The sequence below is a fragment of the Asterias amurensis genome, chromosome 17 (genome assembly GCF_032118995.1).
Source record: "Asterias amurensis chromosome 17, ASM3211899v1".
NCBI classification, from domain to species: domain Eukaryota; kingdom Metazoa; phylum Echinodermata; class Asteroidea; order Forcipulatida; family Asteriidae; genus Asterias; species Asterias amurensis.
In genome coordinates this window covers 13,552,073-13,570,374 of record NC_092664.1, presented here as the reverse complement: position 1 = coordinate 13,570,374, position 18,302 = coordinate 13,552,073, and the positions used below count along the sequence as shown (strand labels likewise).

The window sequence follows — 18,302 nt, the reverse complement described above, 5'->3', positions numbered from 1 at the left end:
ACGTATTGTTTCGGTTGATCTGTTTGTAAGAGGGATTTGCGATTTGTAGCCAAACCAGTTTTACATGCTGCGGTTATAATATAAGCGGTGACTTATCAACTTCAAAGTGTTTATAATTGCAATTAGGAAAGAGCAATTTCAAGCCCAATTTGTTTTTAATTGAACCGTAATCAAGAGTCATGCATAATGACGACCTGAATAGCAAGCGGCGCTCGTAAAATTTAGAGGGAGTGAGAATTTTCCGTCTGATGACGGAAAACGTTTGAACGTAAACAAACCGAAATATTAGTTGTTGTTTACAGCCCCAGTGTGATGTCTGTATTTGGGTTTGAAAAGGAGGCCATTGGAGTGGGGGGACCTTGCTCTATATTTGGCCAGAGTATAATTAAGAAGGGGGTCTTTATGGGAGAGGGTGGCATCAGGGAGGTGAAATTGTGCCAGCAAGGAATTTGGCACACAATCAGTTGCTTCGGTCAGTGTATTATGAGAAAGATATTTGGCTTTAGAAGTCCATCATTTTACAAAGAAAATTCAGTGTTTAACAAAGAAAGGTAGAGATACAAGCAATGATTTCAAATTATCAAAATGGCTGCCTTTGCTTGTTGGTTTTGCCAACAATTTTACAGGAGGCCTAATTCTGGTGCCAAAGTCAAAGAAGAAGTTTACAATAGTCAACGTACGTATTGTCGTCAATGTCGTGTACAGTGGATTTTCACAAGGTGGCGCTATGACACAACTTCGGCAAAGCTAGCCAATGATAATTAAGGGCGTGTTTAGCAAAAACACAAGTGCCCTTAACACATGTTACATTCACCCTTTTTAGCCAGTTCAGCTGCTACGGCAATAGGACCATCAAATTGGCTCCCTTTGGTTCCATCAAAGATTATAGAGCGTCCACCACACTAAGCCCGTGGTCATCATCAGTGGGCCCTGGTGGTCATGACCCAAAATGGATAGCACTGTTGTATTTTCAAATCAAACAGACCAGGCTGTCTTTTCCTTCCAACCTCGGTTTGGTTATTGAATAAAAGAAAAGCAAGATGGCCACATACTCCATGCTATGATAAAGGTCAACACTCCAAAAAGGAAACAATGAACTGCGACCATGAGTCAATAGATCACTTCGACTGTGAACGGTTAACTTTAAAGGGCGCCCTCACACAATTTGCACTTTTTCATATTCAACGTAGGGTGGCGGTCTTTATTAATAGTGTGTTCACCTTCGCTCGGCCCCAGCGGCCAGTCTATCCAGGACCGCTGGGACGGGCTAATCGCTTGCACAGATTCTTGTTCAGGAAGTACGTCATGTAATACTCAACACATTATTTTAAAGTCCCTCTGTCTTATTTGTTTAACTACTCCTCACATATCTTTTTAAAGTTCGTTAGGTTAAACTTTTGGCTTCTGAGCTAGGTTCAACCAAGATCAAAAATATTCAACACTCAATTCCTTCAAGGCGGCATTCAGGAGGGAAGGAACCATCTAGCTCACAGGCATTCTACTTTTTAACCAACCTCACAGTGCGTTTTCTTCATACCATGAAGTCTGACTTTTACTTGGAAGAAGAAAAACACACTTAAACAGCTAAACTGGCCAGACTCCACCTTGGAGAAAAAAAACGACACATTTCAGCAAAATATGGCAATGTTCAGAGGGCTAGTTTACCCCCCAAATGCCCCAGGTTACAAATCAACAACTATATGATAACAAAAAGAGTCTAAACAGAAGTGCAACCAACCTCCTAGTTTAGCCTTCGAGGCTGCAAGATGGAGCAACCCACTGGAGACTGAAGTACGTGTTTTATTAATTTGAACAACGCCAGCGATTGGCAAAAAACTGAACATCACAATGAACATAATTTTGTTAAACCATATGATTTTATTTCTTTATATTTATATCTCCCTAACCATTTACATCAATAAAACCCGTTCTTTATAATACAAAATATTATTCCGCTTTGGCATCCATCATTTTTAACACATATAAAACCTACTTTTATACCGGACAGTACACCTTTAACGTTTACGATAACATTTGATTAAAAATAATTTAGCACTATTTACTAGAAGTGGTGTCTAAAAAACATCTTTAAATTGTTACAGTGATTTATTGGTGCAAATTAAAATGTCAAGTAATAATCCACAAGGGAAACTAAAGAGGGTAAATATTTTTGGAAAAAACATTATCTATCAACTGCAAGTCCGATAAACAACAATAGGCGGTGCACAAACAAATATTTTGTAAATAACGATTATCAATTATGTAAACTATATGAGGCTCTGCACGGGCCTTCCGAGAAAATATATTTATTTTCCAAGAGAGTTTCTTCAAAACTTCTTAGGAATTGCTTTGGAGCTGTTCTGGAAATTCCATAACATTTGAATAGGAATTCCTTGGGAAATTCCTTGAGGCAATAGGAATTCCTTGAGGCATTTCATAAATATTTCTCAGGAATTCGGTGGGACTTTTTGAAGAAACTTATTGAGAAGTTAACAGGAATTCCATAACAATTTAAAAGGAAGTCACTGGGAATTATCAGGAATTCCATTCCAATTTTCAAGAAATTTCGTGGGCAATTCGTAGGGATTGGAAATCCATAACATTTTCTGAGGATTTTTTGGGAAAATTGTCAAGATTGTATTTTTGTTATGAATTCCAGGTTTTAGGAACTCCTTTGAAAGTTTTAAAGAATTTGTTGGGAAATTGACAGTAATTTCGGTTTAATTTCTCAGTAACTTTTTGGTATTTTTTCCTTAGGAATCCCAGTTCTTAGGAACTCCTTTGGAAGTTTCTTAGGAATTCCTCTAGAATTGTTTAGGAATACCTTGGGAAATTCTCAGTTCTCAGGAATTCCTTTGGAAGTTTTTAAAAATTCCTCGGATATTCTAAGGAAGTCCATAACAATTTCTTAGGAATTCGTTGGAAATTTTTGAGGAATTCTTAAGGAATTCCTTATAACTTGAGATAATAAATATCTGAGTGCCATAACTATAGCTGATCATGACAACCATTAGGAATTCCATTACAATTTTCTAAGGAATTGCTTAAGAACTTTTTAGGAATTATTTGGGAAATTCCTAGGAACACCTTGGGAAATTCCTAGGAATTCCTTATAAATTAAGATAATGAAGTATCTGAGTGCCATAACTATAGCTGATCATGACAACCATCAGCAATTCCATTACAATTTTCTAAGGAATTGCTCAAGAATTTTTTAGGAACTATTTGGGAAATTCCTAGGAATTCCTTGGGAAATTCCTAGGAATTCCTTATAAATTGAGATAATGAAGTATCTGAGTGCCATAACTATAGCTGATCATGACAACCATCAGGAATTCCATTACAATTTTCTAAGGAATTGCTCAAGAATTTTTTAGGAATTATTTGGGAAATTCCTAGGAATTCCAAGATAATGAAGTATCTGAGTGCCATAACTATAGCTGATCATGACAACCATTAGGAATTCCATTACAATTTTCTAAGGAATTGCTTAAGAACTTTTTAGGAATTATTTGGGAAATTCCTAGGAACTCCTTGGGAAATTCCTAGGAATTCCTTATAAATTAAGATAATGAAGTATCTGAGTGCCATAACTATAGCTGATCATGACAAACGTTAGGAATTCATTACAATTTTCTAAGATATTGCTCAAGAATTTTTTAGGAATTATTTGGGAAATTCCTAGGAACTCCTTGGGAAATTCCTAGGAATTCCTTATAAATTAAGATAATGAAGTATCTGAGTGCCATAACTATAGCTGATCATGACAACCATCAGGAATTCCATTACAATTTTCTAAGGAATTGATCAAGAATTTTTTAAGAATTATTTGGGAAATTCCTAGGAATTCCTTGGGAAATTCCTAGGAATTCCTTATAAATTGAGATAATGAAGTATCTGAGTGCCATAACTATAGCTGATCATGACAACCATCAGGAATTCCATTACAATTTTCTAAGGACCTGCTAAAGAATTGTTTAGGAATTCCTTGGGAAATTCCTAGGAATTCCTTGGGAAATTCCTAGGAATTCCTCGGGAAATTCCTAGGAATTCCTTATAAATTGAGATAATGAAGTATCTGAGTGCCATAACTATAGCTGATCATAACAACCATGATGGCCAAGGAAACATATAGCGGAGGATACAAACTGTGCGTCGCTAACTGCTCTGAAGATCGACTCAAGTTCAAGTTGATTTCAACAATCTTTCTCGTTAACTCAGCGGAGGAATCCTTAGAGGGTATTGACCTGCCAATCTGAAGGAATAAAAAACAGGATAAATATTTCAGAGAACAGTTTTACGATAGGAACTTCATGTTTAAACCTTCAAGTGAGGGAGTTATCTTAGGAATTACACAAAATGCAAGAATTACATTGGTGTATATTGGTATATTTTGTTAACATCATCATTGTGACCAAAATGTCAAATTACATGTTATTTACAAGATAAAAAAACATCAAAATCTAAGTAGAAAACAATTAAACAATAATAATAAATTGGAAAACCAGCAAGGGATAGCACCAACCTGGTCTGATTGGCAACATATTGGGCCACATTACCTTAATCAGAATACTGGCTTCTTAAATAGGGCGCAGGTCCGTCACTGAGTGACGCTCCTGGCGCTGTAATAATTATACAGTATTTCCTGCAAGATGTTAGACTGCGTTTGAATAATGAGACATCCTTTTATAGCACTATGTAATGTTTTGTAAAAGGTGCTGTGGCACAATTTGCTGCCGATTAGACCAGGAATACCGGGGCAAACCCCTTCTCTTTACGATAAGTGCACTAGGTTCGTTTACGTATGTACACAACACCTTGTAAGCCAATACATGGTGCTATAAAGAAATAAGTCTCAAACTTCAAAATGTAGCTCCACTGTACCTTGCAGGATATAATACTATGCACCTAGGGGGTGTGATAAAGCACTATATAAGAATCAAGTATTATTATTATTTATTACCTGTTGGGTGTGGTGATGGATGATGGACCTGATGCTGGCCATACTCGTTGCTTCCATCATCATGCTGACCGCTTGACCCTTACGAATCTTGACCACTCGAGAGAATACATCAGGATTGTTGTAACACTCAGCTAATGTAGCTATGGCCATCACCTGTTGAAAGAGAAGGGTAATAGATTGATTTTTGGGCAACGTAATGCAGACTTATATAATAATGAATAGTAATAATTAATTGATTTATCAATCTCCGATTCCATTTAACGTAGACAAGCACATTGAAAAATCATCAAGAAACAATATGGGAAATTTTCAAGAAATATGTACAATAAAGTCACACGGGGTAAGTTTCAGCTTAATTCAGTGCCTACTTTAGACAGATTTTCCTGATGCGCCTAAAACGTGAGCCATTTATATGCTAAAAAAAGTAGGGGAAAAGCCAGCCTTTCTGTTTAAAAGTGGGGTCATACATGCAGATTGGCTTTTGTCAACTTACTGGCTCGGCCACGACACGTCAATGGAATAGCTAGGTTGGGACCATGTTTTGAGGTTATTCGGTCATAAATTGGTCAATTAAAGGGTCTAGGTAATTTTTGTAACACACAAGACACAATGTCCACAGATTTACATTTAAGTTACATCATTTGAAGATCATTAATGATGGTAGAAAGCTTCCCTTAAAATATTACTTGCTGAGGTGCTTTTTTTTGGAGAAACGAGTAAAACAATGTCACGAAAATACGTTTGACATGCTAAAATAAGTTTTTCTCTTTAGAGACAAAAATTATTTTCATGACTTCTTTACTCATTTCTCAAAAACAACAGCACCTCAGCAAGTAATATTTTAATGGAAGCTTTCTACCATTATTATCTTCAAACGGTGTGAGTTTGATGTAAATCTGTGGACATTGTGTGTTGTGTCCTTGTCCTACAAAAAGTACCCAAAAAGTCAACCAGAACTAGAAACTCAAAAAAGTGAAAATATAAAGTGAAAAAAAGATAAGAAAAGAAAAACTGCACCTGAGGAATTGCACAGAAGTTGAAGACGCTCTGGTTATGAAGCCTAGACATGTATTTCAAGACGTCAGGAACGTGATGCAGAGCGTTGGTGACGAGTTCATTCAGGCACTGTAAGGAGGACGATAGGTTTTCTCGCTTCTGGAAGTTCTTCAGTTCACTCGTGTATTTACTCCATGTCTAAAATTAAAAACAAAACCTTGAAATTGAGAACTAAGTCTTTATTAAACCATCACTTTGTAATCCTTTTCATTGTGTTGTTTTTGATGTAACTACTGTTTACTTCTATATGTAGGCCTATATATATTTGTTCACAGTAACAAGATAATTTAATTAAGAAACTAAATACTTCTGACTAGCACCCCTCCCCCCCCCCCTAAAAAAAAATTGAAAAGGTAGGGAGACTGCCAACATAGCTTAATAACAAAAAATAATAATAGTGGCTTCTTATAAAGCGTGCATATCCGTCACTCAGTGACGCTCCTGGCGCTGTAACATTTAGTATTTCCTGCAAGATGTGGGACTTATTTTGTAACTTATATAGTTTTTATATTGATTGTGTAGACTTGTAGTTTGGCCAGTGGATGTCAAGTTTCTATGTTTTTAATGTGGACAATAAAATTATTGTATTTTATTCTATTCTACATTTGAATTATGAGACCTAATCCTTTTATAGCAGGAACACTGGGGTGAACGCCTTCTCTTTACGATAAGTGCACTGGGTTCTTTTACGTGCGTTAAACAACACACGCTTAGAATGCTGGCATATTAATCTGGAGGTCGCAGGTTTAATTAAGTCCTGCTCTAGCAAATATTTCTTTGTTCAAATTTATTAACCAAATACATCTTATGAGCAGTGAAAAAAAGATGTGTTTATTATGGGGTAAACAAAGAAAAACATTAAGTAACAAAATTTAAAAGAAATGGTATTGTTCTGATAGGAAGAAGCAGGAAAAGAGCCATCCAGATTCACAAACAAACCTAAAAAAGGTCAGACAAGCATTGGACACTACAAACTACACTGATACAAGATGCATAAAATAAATCAGAGATAATACAATGGATTGATGTGGGTTTTTTCACACACCAAAAAAAAAAAAAAAAAAAAAAAAGCAATAATAAAAAGTGTGAGAATTATTATTTATACGAATAAAAAAGTGATTATCAATAACATACATCATGCATACATACAGGCATTTTACAGCGGCCCATAAAGAATAGAGACTTTTACAAAGCTAACATATAAATATACAAACAAATAATGCACTGAAGATACAAAACTACATAACAAAAACATTCCACAAATAAATGGGTTTTAAGCAGTGTTGTAACTATCGTCGATGGTGCTGGGCGGGCTTGCGCAGAACTCACAATTTTTGCCCAGCACAAATACATTATACCACCAGGCACAGATTCCCCCCTAGAATAAATCAATGTCCACTGTGCATTGATCTGAGACACAGCTAATGATAAGGAGTATCAATTGTCAGTGACAAAGAAAAACAGTCAAAATTCCATTCAACTTATTGCATGGCCCCCATACACCATCATGAAAGCTTGAAGAGTAAAGGCCCGGTCACACAGGCCCTGATAACTAGAGCGGGAAACGAGAACGATAAGAATGCAAGCCCTCGATTGGTTGAAGTGCTCCAATGAGAATCCGCACACGCTAATTCAACCAATCGAGGGCATGCATTTTTATCGTTCTCCTTTTTGTTCTCGCTATTGGGGCCTGGTGACCGAGCCTTTAGAGTGCGTTGGCCTCCTGGTTGTTGTTGTTTTTGGGGGTTTTTTTTTTTGGAGGGGGGGTTTTGGGGGGGCTTGGGGGGGGGGGGTAATGGAAATATCTGGACTTTAAAGAAATACCTCTTTTGGCCAAAACTCTCTTCCTTCTAGACTATCTTCGAGATAATCTCTGATGATGTTTGTCTTCTGAAGGAAGAGTCCCATGGAGTTAGCGAGATACGTGTCTTCACCAACGATGGCATCTTCAAGATGAGAGGCTGAGAAGAGTCGAGAGAGACCAATACCAACCAGACCAGCTACATAGTGGCAGTACTGAAGATAAGAAAAGAAGTTTAAAAAAAATATATAAATGGGTACATTCGTCTCTGTAAAACTACCAAGAACCAGGCCTCATTGGGATTAAACCACTAGTTCAAAACCTCTTCACCACACATTGATTCCCTTATTACTAGTTCTTATATAGCGCATTTCACAATAACCGTCTCGATGCACTTTACATTCGTCATGTTAGTAGTAAGGTATCTTGCTCCAATGCTGTAGTTCTCTTCCATTGTTTAAAAAGTTGCTGAAAACTCATTAATTTAAATCCTCACAATACACTTAGCTCCTTACATGTCTTGACAGTAGATTATTCATTGTATATTTTTTTATTTTTTTTTTATTTTTTTTAAGGGTATTGTTTTTTTGTTCTGCGCCTAGGAATAGGGTCTTGAACACTAGATAGATGGCGCATTATAAATGCAATAATATTATAATTATTATTGCTCCAGGACACAAGAGTCAAGACTGGGATTCAAACCCACACTACGATGACTTAACCACCCGAACTTGAATTTGATGCTCTTAACCACTCGGCCATGACACTTTTCTATAAGATCGGTTTGTTATTATTACTAAAATGTGAGGACAGCTTTATGCTTACCAGATCCCAGTCCTTATTCGTCACAACGTCTCGCTGAGCAAACTCACACATACCATTGCCCATCTTATCAGTGATGTCTGATATCACAACACGATAGCACTTGGAAAGACTTCGAAACTCATGAGCAATCTGCATGTAGAAAAGTTTTTATAAAAAGTTCAAATAATTTGTTAGTTTCAAATCTATCAAAATGTTGCTGTTTGGAATTGTTCCTTCTCCTTTTGAAGAGCTGTTCAGAATCCCTGCGTTCAGAGTGTGGAGATAATGGTTATTACAAATGTAAACAAACAAGCATGGATGCCATGCGTGCTCATCTTCTTTATTTTATTACCCATCCAACAGCATCCATTTAAATGCAGTGTTTTTTTCCTGGTTCGTAAAAATGTACTCGTACAAGTTTTTCATTGACAAAAAAATATTTTTGTAAAATACATTAATTAAAAAAATATCTTGTGGGTCTCATTCCCGTTTTGGTACTCACAGTTATAATCATGGAAAGTAATCATTATACTTGTGATACTCAACGAAAAGTAATCATCGGATCATAATCCATGGGAAAAAGAGTCCACTTCAATTCTGCACTAGCTATCATCCATACTACAGGGTTGTATGCTTCGTTTCTGAAAGGGCACCAAGGCACCAAGGCATTTTCTTCTTGGTATAGGGCACCCTATGATGAAATTGCAAAATTGTACTTAAGCATTTCAAGGGCACCAAGGCAATGACCAGGGGACACGGAGGCAATCGCCTTTGTTGCCTCCGTGAAGTATCAAGCCTGCTACTAGTAACTAGTACACGAACAAAACACAACTAACCATGCTTTATAAACATGAATATCCCTAATTGCTTAAAGGCACTGTACACATTTGGTAATTGTCAAAGACCAGTCTTCTCACTTGGTGTATCCCATCATAAGCATACAATAACAAGCCTGTGAAAATTTGGGCTCAATTGGTCATCCAAGTTGCAAGAAAATGATGAAAGAAAAAACACCCTTGTTGGATGAATTTGTGTGCTTTCAGATTGGAATAAAAGGTTTCTAGCTAGAAGTCTTTTATTATTTTAGTGAGAAAATACCTCTTTCTCAAAAACTACATTACTTCAGAGGGAGTTGTTTCCCACAATGGTTTATCAACAGTCCTCCATTGCTCATTACCAAGTCAGTTTTTAACTTAATATTTGTTTTGAGTAATTACCAAACGTGTACCTTCCCTCTAAAAGAGTAATTTAATGCTTAGTGATAGCTGATACAATAATAATAATAATAATAATGATTACATTTATATAGCGCTTTATACTAAAAATAAGTTTCTAAGCGCTTCACAAAGAAAATATAAACAATTAAGTAAGCAAACGGGAAAATTAAAGCTAGAAATACACAATAATAATACAAAGGTATTGACACTGCACTTCAACAAGTTATAAATAATCAGGCATGTCTGATAGAGACACAATGGAACTGCACTGATTATCGTTTTTCAGAAAAAGGATAAGGCTGATAAGGCTTGTTTAGAACTCTAACTTTAGTGGTAACTGAAAAAAACATATTTTTTAATAATAGAATCTTCTATTTTAATTTAGTTCTGCAACTATAAATTAAACAGAGAAATACATTCTGTTAGTAGCGCTTCTCAGATTAAACTTTGCGGTATAAAAAGCTACAGTATATATCTGTTTCCATAACTGCAGTACTTAAAATACTATCCAATGCAGCAGTACTTCTTACTAAGTAAGTTTTTATGCCAATAGCTTTCATAGTCATAACCAAATCAGACCCTTTAAAGGAACACGTTGCCTTGGATCGAGCGAGTTAGTCTATAAAAAGCATTTGTAACCACTCGTTATGAAACGCAACGATCCACACAAATATGCCTCAAAATTTTAGGTTTTCCTTATACGTCGTGAACTAACACAGCACACCATTTTGAGGAGTCAAATGTTGGACTCCATAAAATGGCCAACCGTGTTACACATAGTTCACAAAGTAAAAGGAAAACGATACAATTTCGAGGCATATTTGTGTGGATCATTATATTCTACTTTTAAAACATCTTTCTTAACCATGCATTTTATAACAAATGGTTACGAATGCTTTTCTGATGCGTTGTTCATTAAACGCCTTCATAGACCAGCTCGCCCATTCCAAGGCAATGTGTCCCTTTAAAGGAACACGAATGCTTTTCTGATGCGTTGTTCATTAAACGCCTTCATAGACCAGCTCGCCCATTCCAAGGCAATGTGTCTCTTTAAAGGAACACGTTGCCTTGGATCGGTCGAGTTGGTATTCAAAAAGCGTTTGAAACCGTTTGTTATAAAATGCATATGATTAGAAAGATATTTTAAAAGTAGAATACAATGGTCCACACACATTTGCCTCGAAATTGCGTGATTTTCCTTTTACTTTGCGAACTAACATGGTCGGCCATTTCATAAATGGCCGACCTTGCCAGTCGATGAGGTAAAAGGAAAACCACGCAATTTCGAGTGATACTTGTGTGGATCATTATATTCTACTTTTAAAATATCTTTCTAATCATATATGCATTTGATAACAAGCGGTTACAAACGCTTTTCAAAGACCAACTCGACCAATCCAAGGCAACGTGTCCCTTTAACTTTCACATTGATCATCTAGCAGTTAGAGAAAGACAAGGAGCAGTGCTTTACCGACTGAAAGTCTTCCAAGACGATACGATCCTTCTCATTGCTCTTTGTGTAGGTCCACGTTGTGTCTTCAAGATTCTTGTAGAATGTCTGCAACATTGGGATCTTCTCCTTAAGAGGGATGGTCATGTCATCTTCCACTGTGTCCAAGGCTCGCAGGACCAGGTAGAAGATGCAGACCGCGTGCCTGTTTCAAACAATCAAGTGCGTCTGTTGTTTAGTACATTATCGTTTTTTGTGTCGTACAAAAAGCCAGGTCCCTTTATTGCTTACTTAAAGCCATTATACACTTTCGGTAAACAGTATTGTCCAAGTCCCACACTTCGTGTATCACAACTTATATATCCTGTGGAAATTTAGGCTCAATCGGACATCGGAGTCGGGAGAAAATAACGGGAAAACCCACTCCTATTTTCACGCGTTTCGCCGTGTCATGACGTGTGTTTATAAAAAATCTGTAGTTCTCGCTAACGAGAATTTAAATTGTTTTACCGTTTTCTCAAAAAGTAAAGCATTTCATGGACTAATATTTCAAGAGAAGTCTTTCACCATTACCTTCTGTAAACCTGGTAAATTATTTGTAAATCTGTGAACTTTTATTTCTTTTTCTGTACCGAAAGGGTCCAATGGCTTTAAACATTTCACACCAGGACTGATTGTCTGCAGGAACATTTCCATCGTTGCATATTTTTACCTACTGTTAATGCTTGCAATGTGTAATAATATGGAAAGGTTTGCGGTAACACCATGTAGTGACTATCTCTAATGAGTTGGGGTGATTCTAAAAAGAACCGTTGGTTTCAACTCGTCGTTTCGATCGGTATGCTCTGATTTCCACCATGCAAAGTTTCAAATCCTACTTATGTGTAATAATGTTTTGTATTTTAGATTTTAGAACTAATTGCATTTTTAAGACTTTAGGATTTCTATATTATTTAGTTTGTTTACTAACTGGTTGAATGTTTTAAAGAATTTTTAATCCTGTTGCTTTAATTCCGTATTTTCTTAATATTTAGTTTGTCTATATGTTCAACACCCTAGAACATGTTTACATGATTATGACGTTTTGGCATTATTATTATTAATATCGTTTTTGATTTAAATTGTTCTCTTTAGAAGTGTTTTCTTTCAGTTTGTTTATCCTCTTTTATGTGTTTTTAACAGGGTTTTTTAATCGTTAGTTCAAAATGAAATTTGATTGTTGGACCGCAAACTTTTGAGTGTTTTTAAAATAAAGCATGAACCATAAACAAACAAAATCTGAATTTTAGCCATGTGTGCAATTTTCCAACATATCAAATCTACAAACTACAAAGAAAAAGTTTTTAAATAAATTGGGGAAAAAAATCAGTACAAAGAGCATATCGTAGATTGCGAGGTTAAAAAACATTATCTTTTTTTATACGTATAGAACTACTCTAAAACTTGTGTAAACAACTACTGCTATAAATCTTGTGTACACAGCTAGGCAGTGACAGCACAGTGTGATATTACTAGCAAGTGATGATGTGCAATCAGATAATTAGGGTTTATTATAGAATACAGTGCTTACACACATTGGTGTATGGGTAAAAGCCAAAATTAATATTCTTTTTCCCCGATGCAAATTTAACATCTATTATATACAGCAGCTTGGTTGCTACAAACTGGGACAGCGTGAAATGATGAATGCAATCCTGACTCTAAGTATGATTTACATACGTACAGTGTAGGTTTTTTGACATTTGAGGGGCTTTCATTTTTACAGGTGTTTCAACATCTTCACAGGGCCCAATTTCATACAGCTGCTTAAGCACAAAATTCTGCTTAAGCAAAAAAATCCATGCTTAGTAAAATCAGAATACCGGCCAAGACTCCACTCAGTTGTTATGCTAAGTAAACATTAGCTAAATACATGTCACAAGCTCTGTATATGGCCATATACATTGCTTTGATGCCAGCATGAAATTTTGGCCGGTAACATGTATTTTCGTGCTTAACCAATTTTTTTGCTTAAGCAGCTCTATGAAAGTGGCCCCAGGTGCACAAACTGTAATTTTCCCCCACTATTTTAGCAGGACTCTGTCTACTGGAAAATGTGTGGACCACAAAACTGCATTTTGACCACATACCTAAGCTCTCCATCTAATGCCTGTATGACTGCAGCGAAACTTCTGCTGGTCAGATTAAGGTATTCATAACATGTCCTGGCTGTACTGCTCAGCGATGCCTGAAACGAAAATACAAAGTAACAATTTAAAGACACTGGACACTATTGGTAATTGTCAAAGACTAGTCTTCACAGTTGGTGTATTTCAACATATGCATAAAGTAACAAACCTGTGAAAAGTTGAGCTCAATCGGTCATCGAAGTTGAGAGATAATAATGAAAGAAAAAACACCCTTGTCACACGAAGTTGTGTGCATTTAGATGGTTGATTTCGAGACCTCAAGTTCTAAATCTGAGGTCTCAAAATCAAATTCGTGGAAAATTACTTCTTTCTCGAAAACTACTCCACTTCAGAGGGAGCCATTTCTCACAATGTTTTATACCATCAACCTCTCCCCATTACTCGTCACCAAGAAAGATTTTATGCCAATAATTATTTTGAGTAATTACCAATAGTGTCCACTGCCTTTAAAGGCAGTTGACACTAGTTATTGGCAATTACTCAAAAAGAATTGTTAGCATAAAACTTACTTGGTAACAATCAATGGAGAGCTGTTGATAGTATAAAACATTTTGAGAAACAGCTCCCTCGTAAGTAACGTCAATTTCTAGAAAGAAGTTATTTCTCACACGTTTTTGAGTTTGAAGTAACAGAGTTTTTGAGAAAGAAGTAATTTTCAACTTAAATATTTGGGTTTTTTTGAGACCTCAGAATTAGATTTTGAGGTAACGAAATCAAGCATCTGAAAGCACATAACTTCGTCGTGTGACAATTGTATGATGTTTATTCTCCCATTATTAATCTCGCAACTTCGACGACCAATTGAGATCAAATTTTCTCAGGTTTGTTATTTTGTGCATATGTTGAGATACAGCAAGTGAGAAGACTGGTCTTTGACAATTACCAAAGGTGTACAGTGTCTTTAAGTAAATAGACAGGGAAGCATTTGTCTTGTCTGTGAAAATTCCTGAGAATGATTTGTGGGCCTGTGTTACCCCCTTAGTCTTAATTGTTTTTTGTTTTTTACCCAAAAACCGATGTGTGTTAGCACTGTATACTCAGGTGTAACATGCCTGTGATCAAGATTTTTTCACAGGACTCGGGAAACTGAAAGTACTGAGTGGAGTGTACAGTGCTAACACACATCGGTGTATGGGTAAAAAAATGTTTTTTAAAAACAATTAATGTTCTTTATCCCCGATGCAAATTTAACATCTCTTATCCCCTTCGTCTTGTTGTTTTGTATTAGTCACCGATAGAGGGCGCCACATCAATTGCCTCGGAGGAGGCTGGCTTGGAGGGACTGGCATGTCAACAAATCTGGAACAAAACTGGGCCCAAAAACCTATTTAATTACGTACCATGGACTCTTGGAGAAAATATCAAATTACAATCAAGTTATAATCAAACACATTATAAGAAAAAATTCTGCAATTATTTTTTTTCCAGTCCATAGTAGCTATTTCAACACTGTAATTCTACAAACAGGAAATACGTGGTTATTTATGCAGGTACCATAACTCCTGCACTGTCTTGTACAAAATCATAATTGTGTGTACATGTGTGCAAATATTTAAGTGGTGCTGGTCAGTGTATCCTGTACTAATGCCCTGTAGGAAGGCTTCAATACAATTCTGCTGGTACTTTCTCAAAAGGTCAGTTTTGCTTTAAAGGAACACGTTGCCTCGGATCGGTCGAGTTGGTCTTTGAAAAGCGTTTGTAACCGTTTTTTGTAAAATGCATATGGGTAGAAAGATGTTGTAAAAGTAGAATACAATGATCCACACAAACATGCCACGAAATTGCGTGGTTTTCCTTTTACCTTGTCGACTAACACGTCGGCCATTTATGGGGGTCAAAATTTTGACTCCCATAAATGGCCGACCATGTTAGTTCGCACAGTAGAAGGAAAACCACGCAATTTCGAGGCAAACTTGTGTGGATCATTGTATTCTACTTTTAAAACATCTTTCCAACCATATGCATTTTATAAAAAACGGTTACAAACGCTTTTGTTATGACCAACTCGTCCGCTCCAAGGCAACGTGTTCCTTTAACAGTTTAAATGGACGAAATTGTCATGATTTCTGGAGTGGCTAGGTGGCCTAGCTTAGTAACTGTGATTTACTACATGATATTTTGAATATTCATTTTTGTTTTTACCCGTACACCGAACGTGTGTTAGAACTATATACTCAGTACTTTCCCGAGTCCTATAAAAAAATATCACAGGCATGTTACTCGCGTGGGATTCAAACCCATGACCCTTGCAATTCTAGAGCAGTGTCTTACCAAATGGACTACCGAAATTGTCCGGTAGCTAGAGGCAGTTCAATATTTTGAGTTGAAGCCAACGTTTCTTTTCAGAACCACCCCAACTCATTTAGAGATTATCAATACATTATGTTACCGCAAACCTTTCCATATCGTGTTTCCACCATACAAAGTTTCCAATCCTAGTTACATGATATTTTTCCTTGGAAAAATTAAAAATTTTGGGTGGAACGAACACATTTACTGAGAGGGATTTGAACCAATGACCTCTTGTTCAATGTGCCGGTGCTCTTTCAACTGAGCTATCTAGTTCTATTTTGTCAATATCCTTTTACATGTATACCCGGGCCGTGTACCCAGGGATCACTGGTTTTGATTCACAAAATGTTAATGATACAACCTGGGAAGTGGCAGGCAGAGGATCACCGTTTATGTTTTTAAAAAAGTTCGTATTTCGCAAATCAAGTGGTTTATTACTAGATATTTCATCAACAAAAATTGTACTTGTTGAACCAACATTGTATTCGGTTTGTGGTAACACCATGTGTTCTCATGAACTGAGAAGTCTCCCGAATTCTGAAAATCTACTTTGTTCAATTCTGCAGTGGTAGAATATAAAGCACGACAAATTTCCACAAAGAACGAATCAACCTAGCAAGTAGATACACAAATTGTGTTACCGCAGACCAAACCAATGACTTTTATAATAAACTACATGACTGTATTAAACTCACCAAGTTCTGTTTAGATTTTGTGGGACCACCGCCAATCTTGTACTTGAGCAGCGCAAGCACCTCATCAGGATGGGTTATAGATTTCAGCAGATCCATCGCTGATTAACTGTTTAAAAAAAAATTGATTTCAATTAAAAGCTTGAAGATGGTAAGATTTCTATAATCATTGCAAAACAGATGACTGCTAGATGTTATGTCCACAGTTCACAGACATTTTCTCAGAAAAAGTTGTTGACGATTTTTCTGTAAAAATATTTCCACAATGATTTTGTACTCGGTTAGTTCTAAATATTACCCATTTAATCAAATACGTGTTCATAGAATGTCTGTTGCGGTTCATCAGTGGTAAAAATTTTGCTAATTGGGGGCAATATTATTGCTTGTGCTAGCATGGAGTTAGCCCTGGTAGGACGTCAGTCAGTGCATGGAGTGTGCTAGCCCCCACTAGCACTCTCACATTTAATTTTTAGGAATCACGATTTGTGTGGCGAGTTGTGAACCAGAGGTAAATTTCTCAAAACTTTTTCCTGACTTCATGAATTTAGATCGATCATAGGATTTCAGATGAGTCCCAGCCTTTAATAAGACTGTTCGACTACATTTAAGACCAGTCATAGGATTCTCAGGAATGGTTTCACAAAACTTGCTTAAAGCCATTGGCAGTTTTCGGTAAACAGTATACAACTGATATAAAAAATAACAAACCTGTGAAAATTTAGGCTCAATCGGTCATCGGAGTCGGGAGAAAATAATGGGGAAAACCCACCCTTTTTTTTGCACGTTTCAATGTGTGGGGCAAGCTGTTCGTCGCGAAATAACGTTCTGAAATTTTAAACTTTGCGCGTTGCACGCGAGACTGGCGGATAAATTCGTTATAACATGCGCGCTCGTGGAATACGAAAAAATATAGCGCGTCTGCATCCCATATCCTTCGGCCTCGTTGGATATGGGACGCAGAAGCGCAGCTATATTTTTCCGTATGTCCCTTCTTCTCAGGTAAGACAAAAATTTGGTGGTTTTGGAGTTAATTCACGGTGGATAAATTGGTGGCGACGTGCAGAAAATTATCCACTATTTCTCCTTCAGAAAAAAACAGACCGTCTGCCATTTTCATTTCGCTTAGCGTCCGCTTAGTAGCACCAAGGTCAATCAAAAGTTACAAACATACACACACTACAGTTCAGGAGTTTTTAACCGCGTGATTGTAGCTACTGGGCCCAATTTCATGGCTCTGCTTACCGTTGAATTCTGCGTTTACGATCACGATTCCCTGCTTACGTGCAAGCGCGGAATTTCTGCGCTAGCCTTGTAAACGTAGAATGACTAGTATAGTAACGTGGAGTACGCACGCGCACAGACGCCCAAATTCGCCGCCAACACCTGAAATAGGCTTGCTGTAAGCACAGAGTTCCCTGCTTTCGTAAGCGCCGATTCTGTGCTTATATGATAAACAGAGCCATGAAATTGGGCCATGATTGTTCTTTTAAACGGTTAAAATTTTGCCCACACGGCTGGCTGGCTAGCTATTTTTTTATTTTTAGCTGGGCTACAAAAACTGCAACTTGTGCAAGTCACAAGTGCAAACTAATAAAATGTTCTTAAAAACAAGTTATTTTACCACAGCATTGATTTATGAGACTGAAACATCTTAGGTACAGTGCTGCTTGTTTACAAATGCTTGTTAACAAATTAACAAATGCACGATAAACTTACCCTCGCATGAAGAAACTGCGACTGATCTTGGCGAAAAATGGGTCAGCTGATATCTTGATTTGCATGCTTATTACTGCAGCGTAGAAACCATGCACTTCAAGGTGGGGAAATTATCAAGCAAG

At 36.8% G+C, this 18,302-nt stretch overlaps 1 protein-coding gene across 1 annotated transcript; it reads right to left on the bottom strand.

Annotated features, from left to right (window-relative positions):
- Nucleotides 1–3,237: 3,237 nt before the first annotated feature.
- LOC139949954 (squalene synthase-like) lies at nt 3,238–18,250 on the bottom strand. The gene is made up of 9 exons (XM_071948544.1): nt 18,181–18,250; nt 16,468–16,573; nt 13,421–13,518; nt 11,313–11,496; nt 8,646–8,774; nt 7,844–8,035; nt 5,981–6,157; nt 4,964–5,116; nt 3,238–4,255 (listed from the first exon to the last, which is right to left on the bottom strand). The coding sequence occupies exons 2-9, from the start codon at nt 16,561–16,563 to the stop codon at nt 4,055–4,057; spliced, it is 1,230 nt and encodes a 409-aa protein (XP_071804645.1). The 5' UTR covers nt 16,564–16,573; nt 18,181–18,250; the 3' UTR covers nt 3,238–4,054.
- Nucleotides 18,251–18,302: the final 52 nt, after the last annotated feature.

Excerpts from the sequence above, each read along its gene's own strand:
- LOC139949954 (XM_071948544.1), bottom strand. The coding sequence starts at position 16,563 with ATGGATCTGCTGAAATCTATAACCCATCCTGATGAGGTGCTTGCGCTG. Across the intron at positions 13,519-16,467 it reads CAAAATCTAAACAGAACTTG|GCATCGCTGAGCAGTACAGC; the intron begins GTGAGTTTAATA and ends TTTTCGTTTCAG. Across the intron at positions 4,256-4,963 it reads TCCATCACCACACCCAACAG|ATTGGCAGGTCAATACCCTC; the intron begins GTAATAAATAAT and ends TTATTCCTTCAG.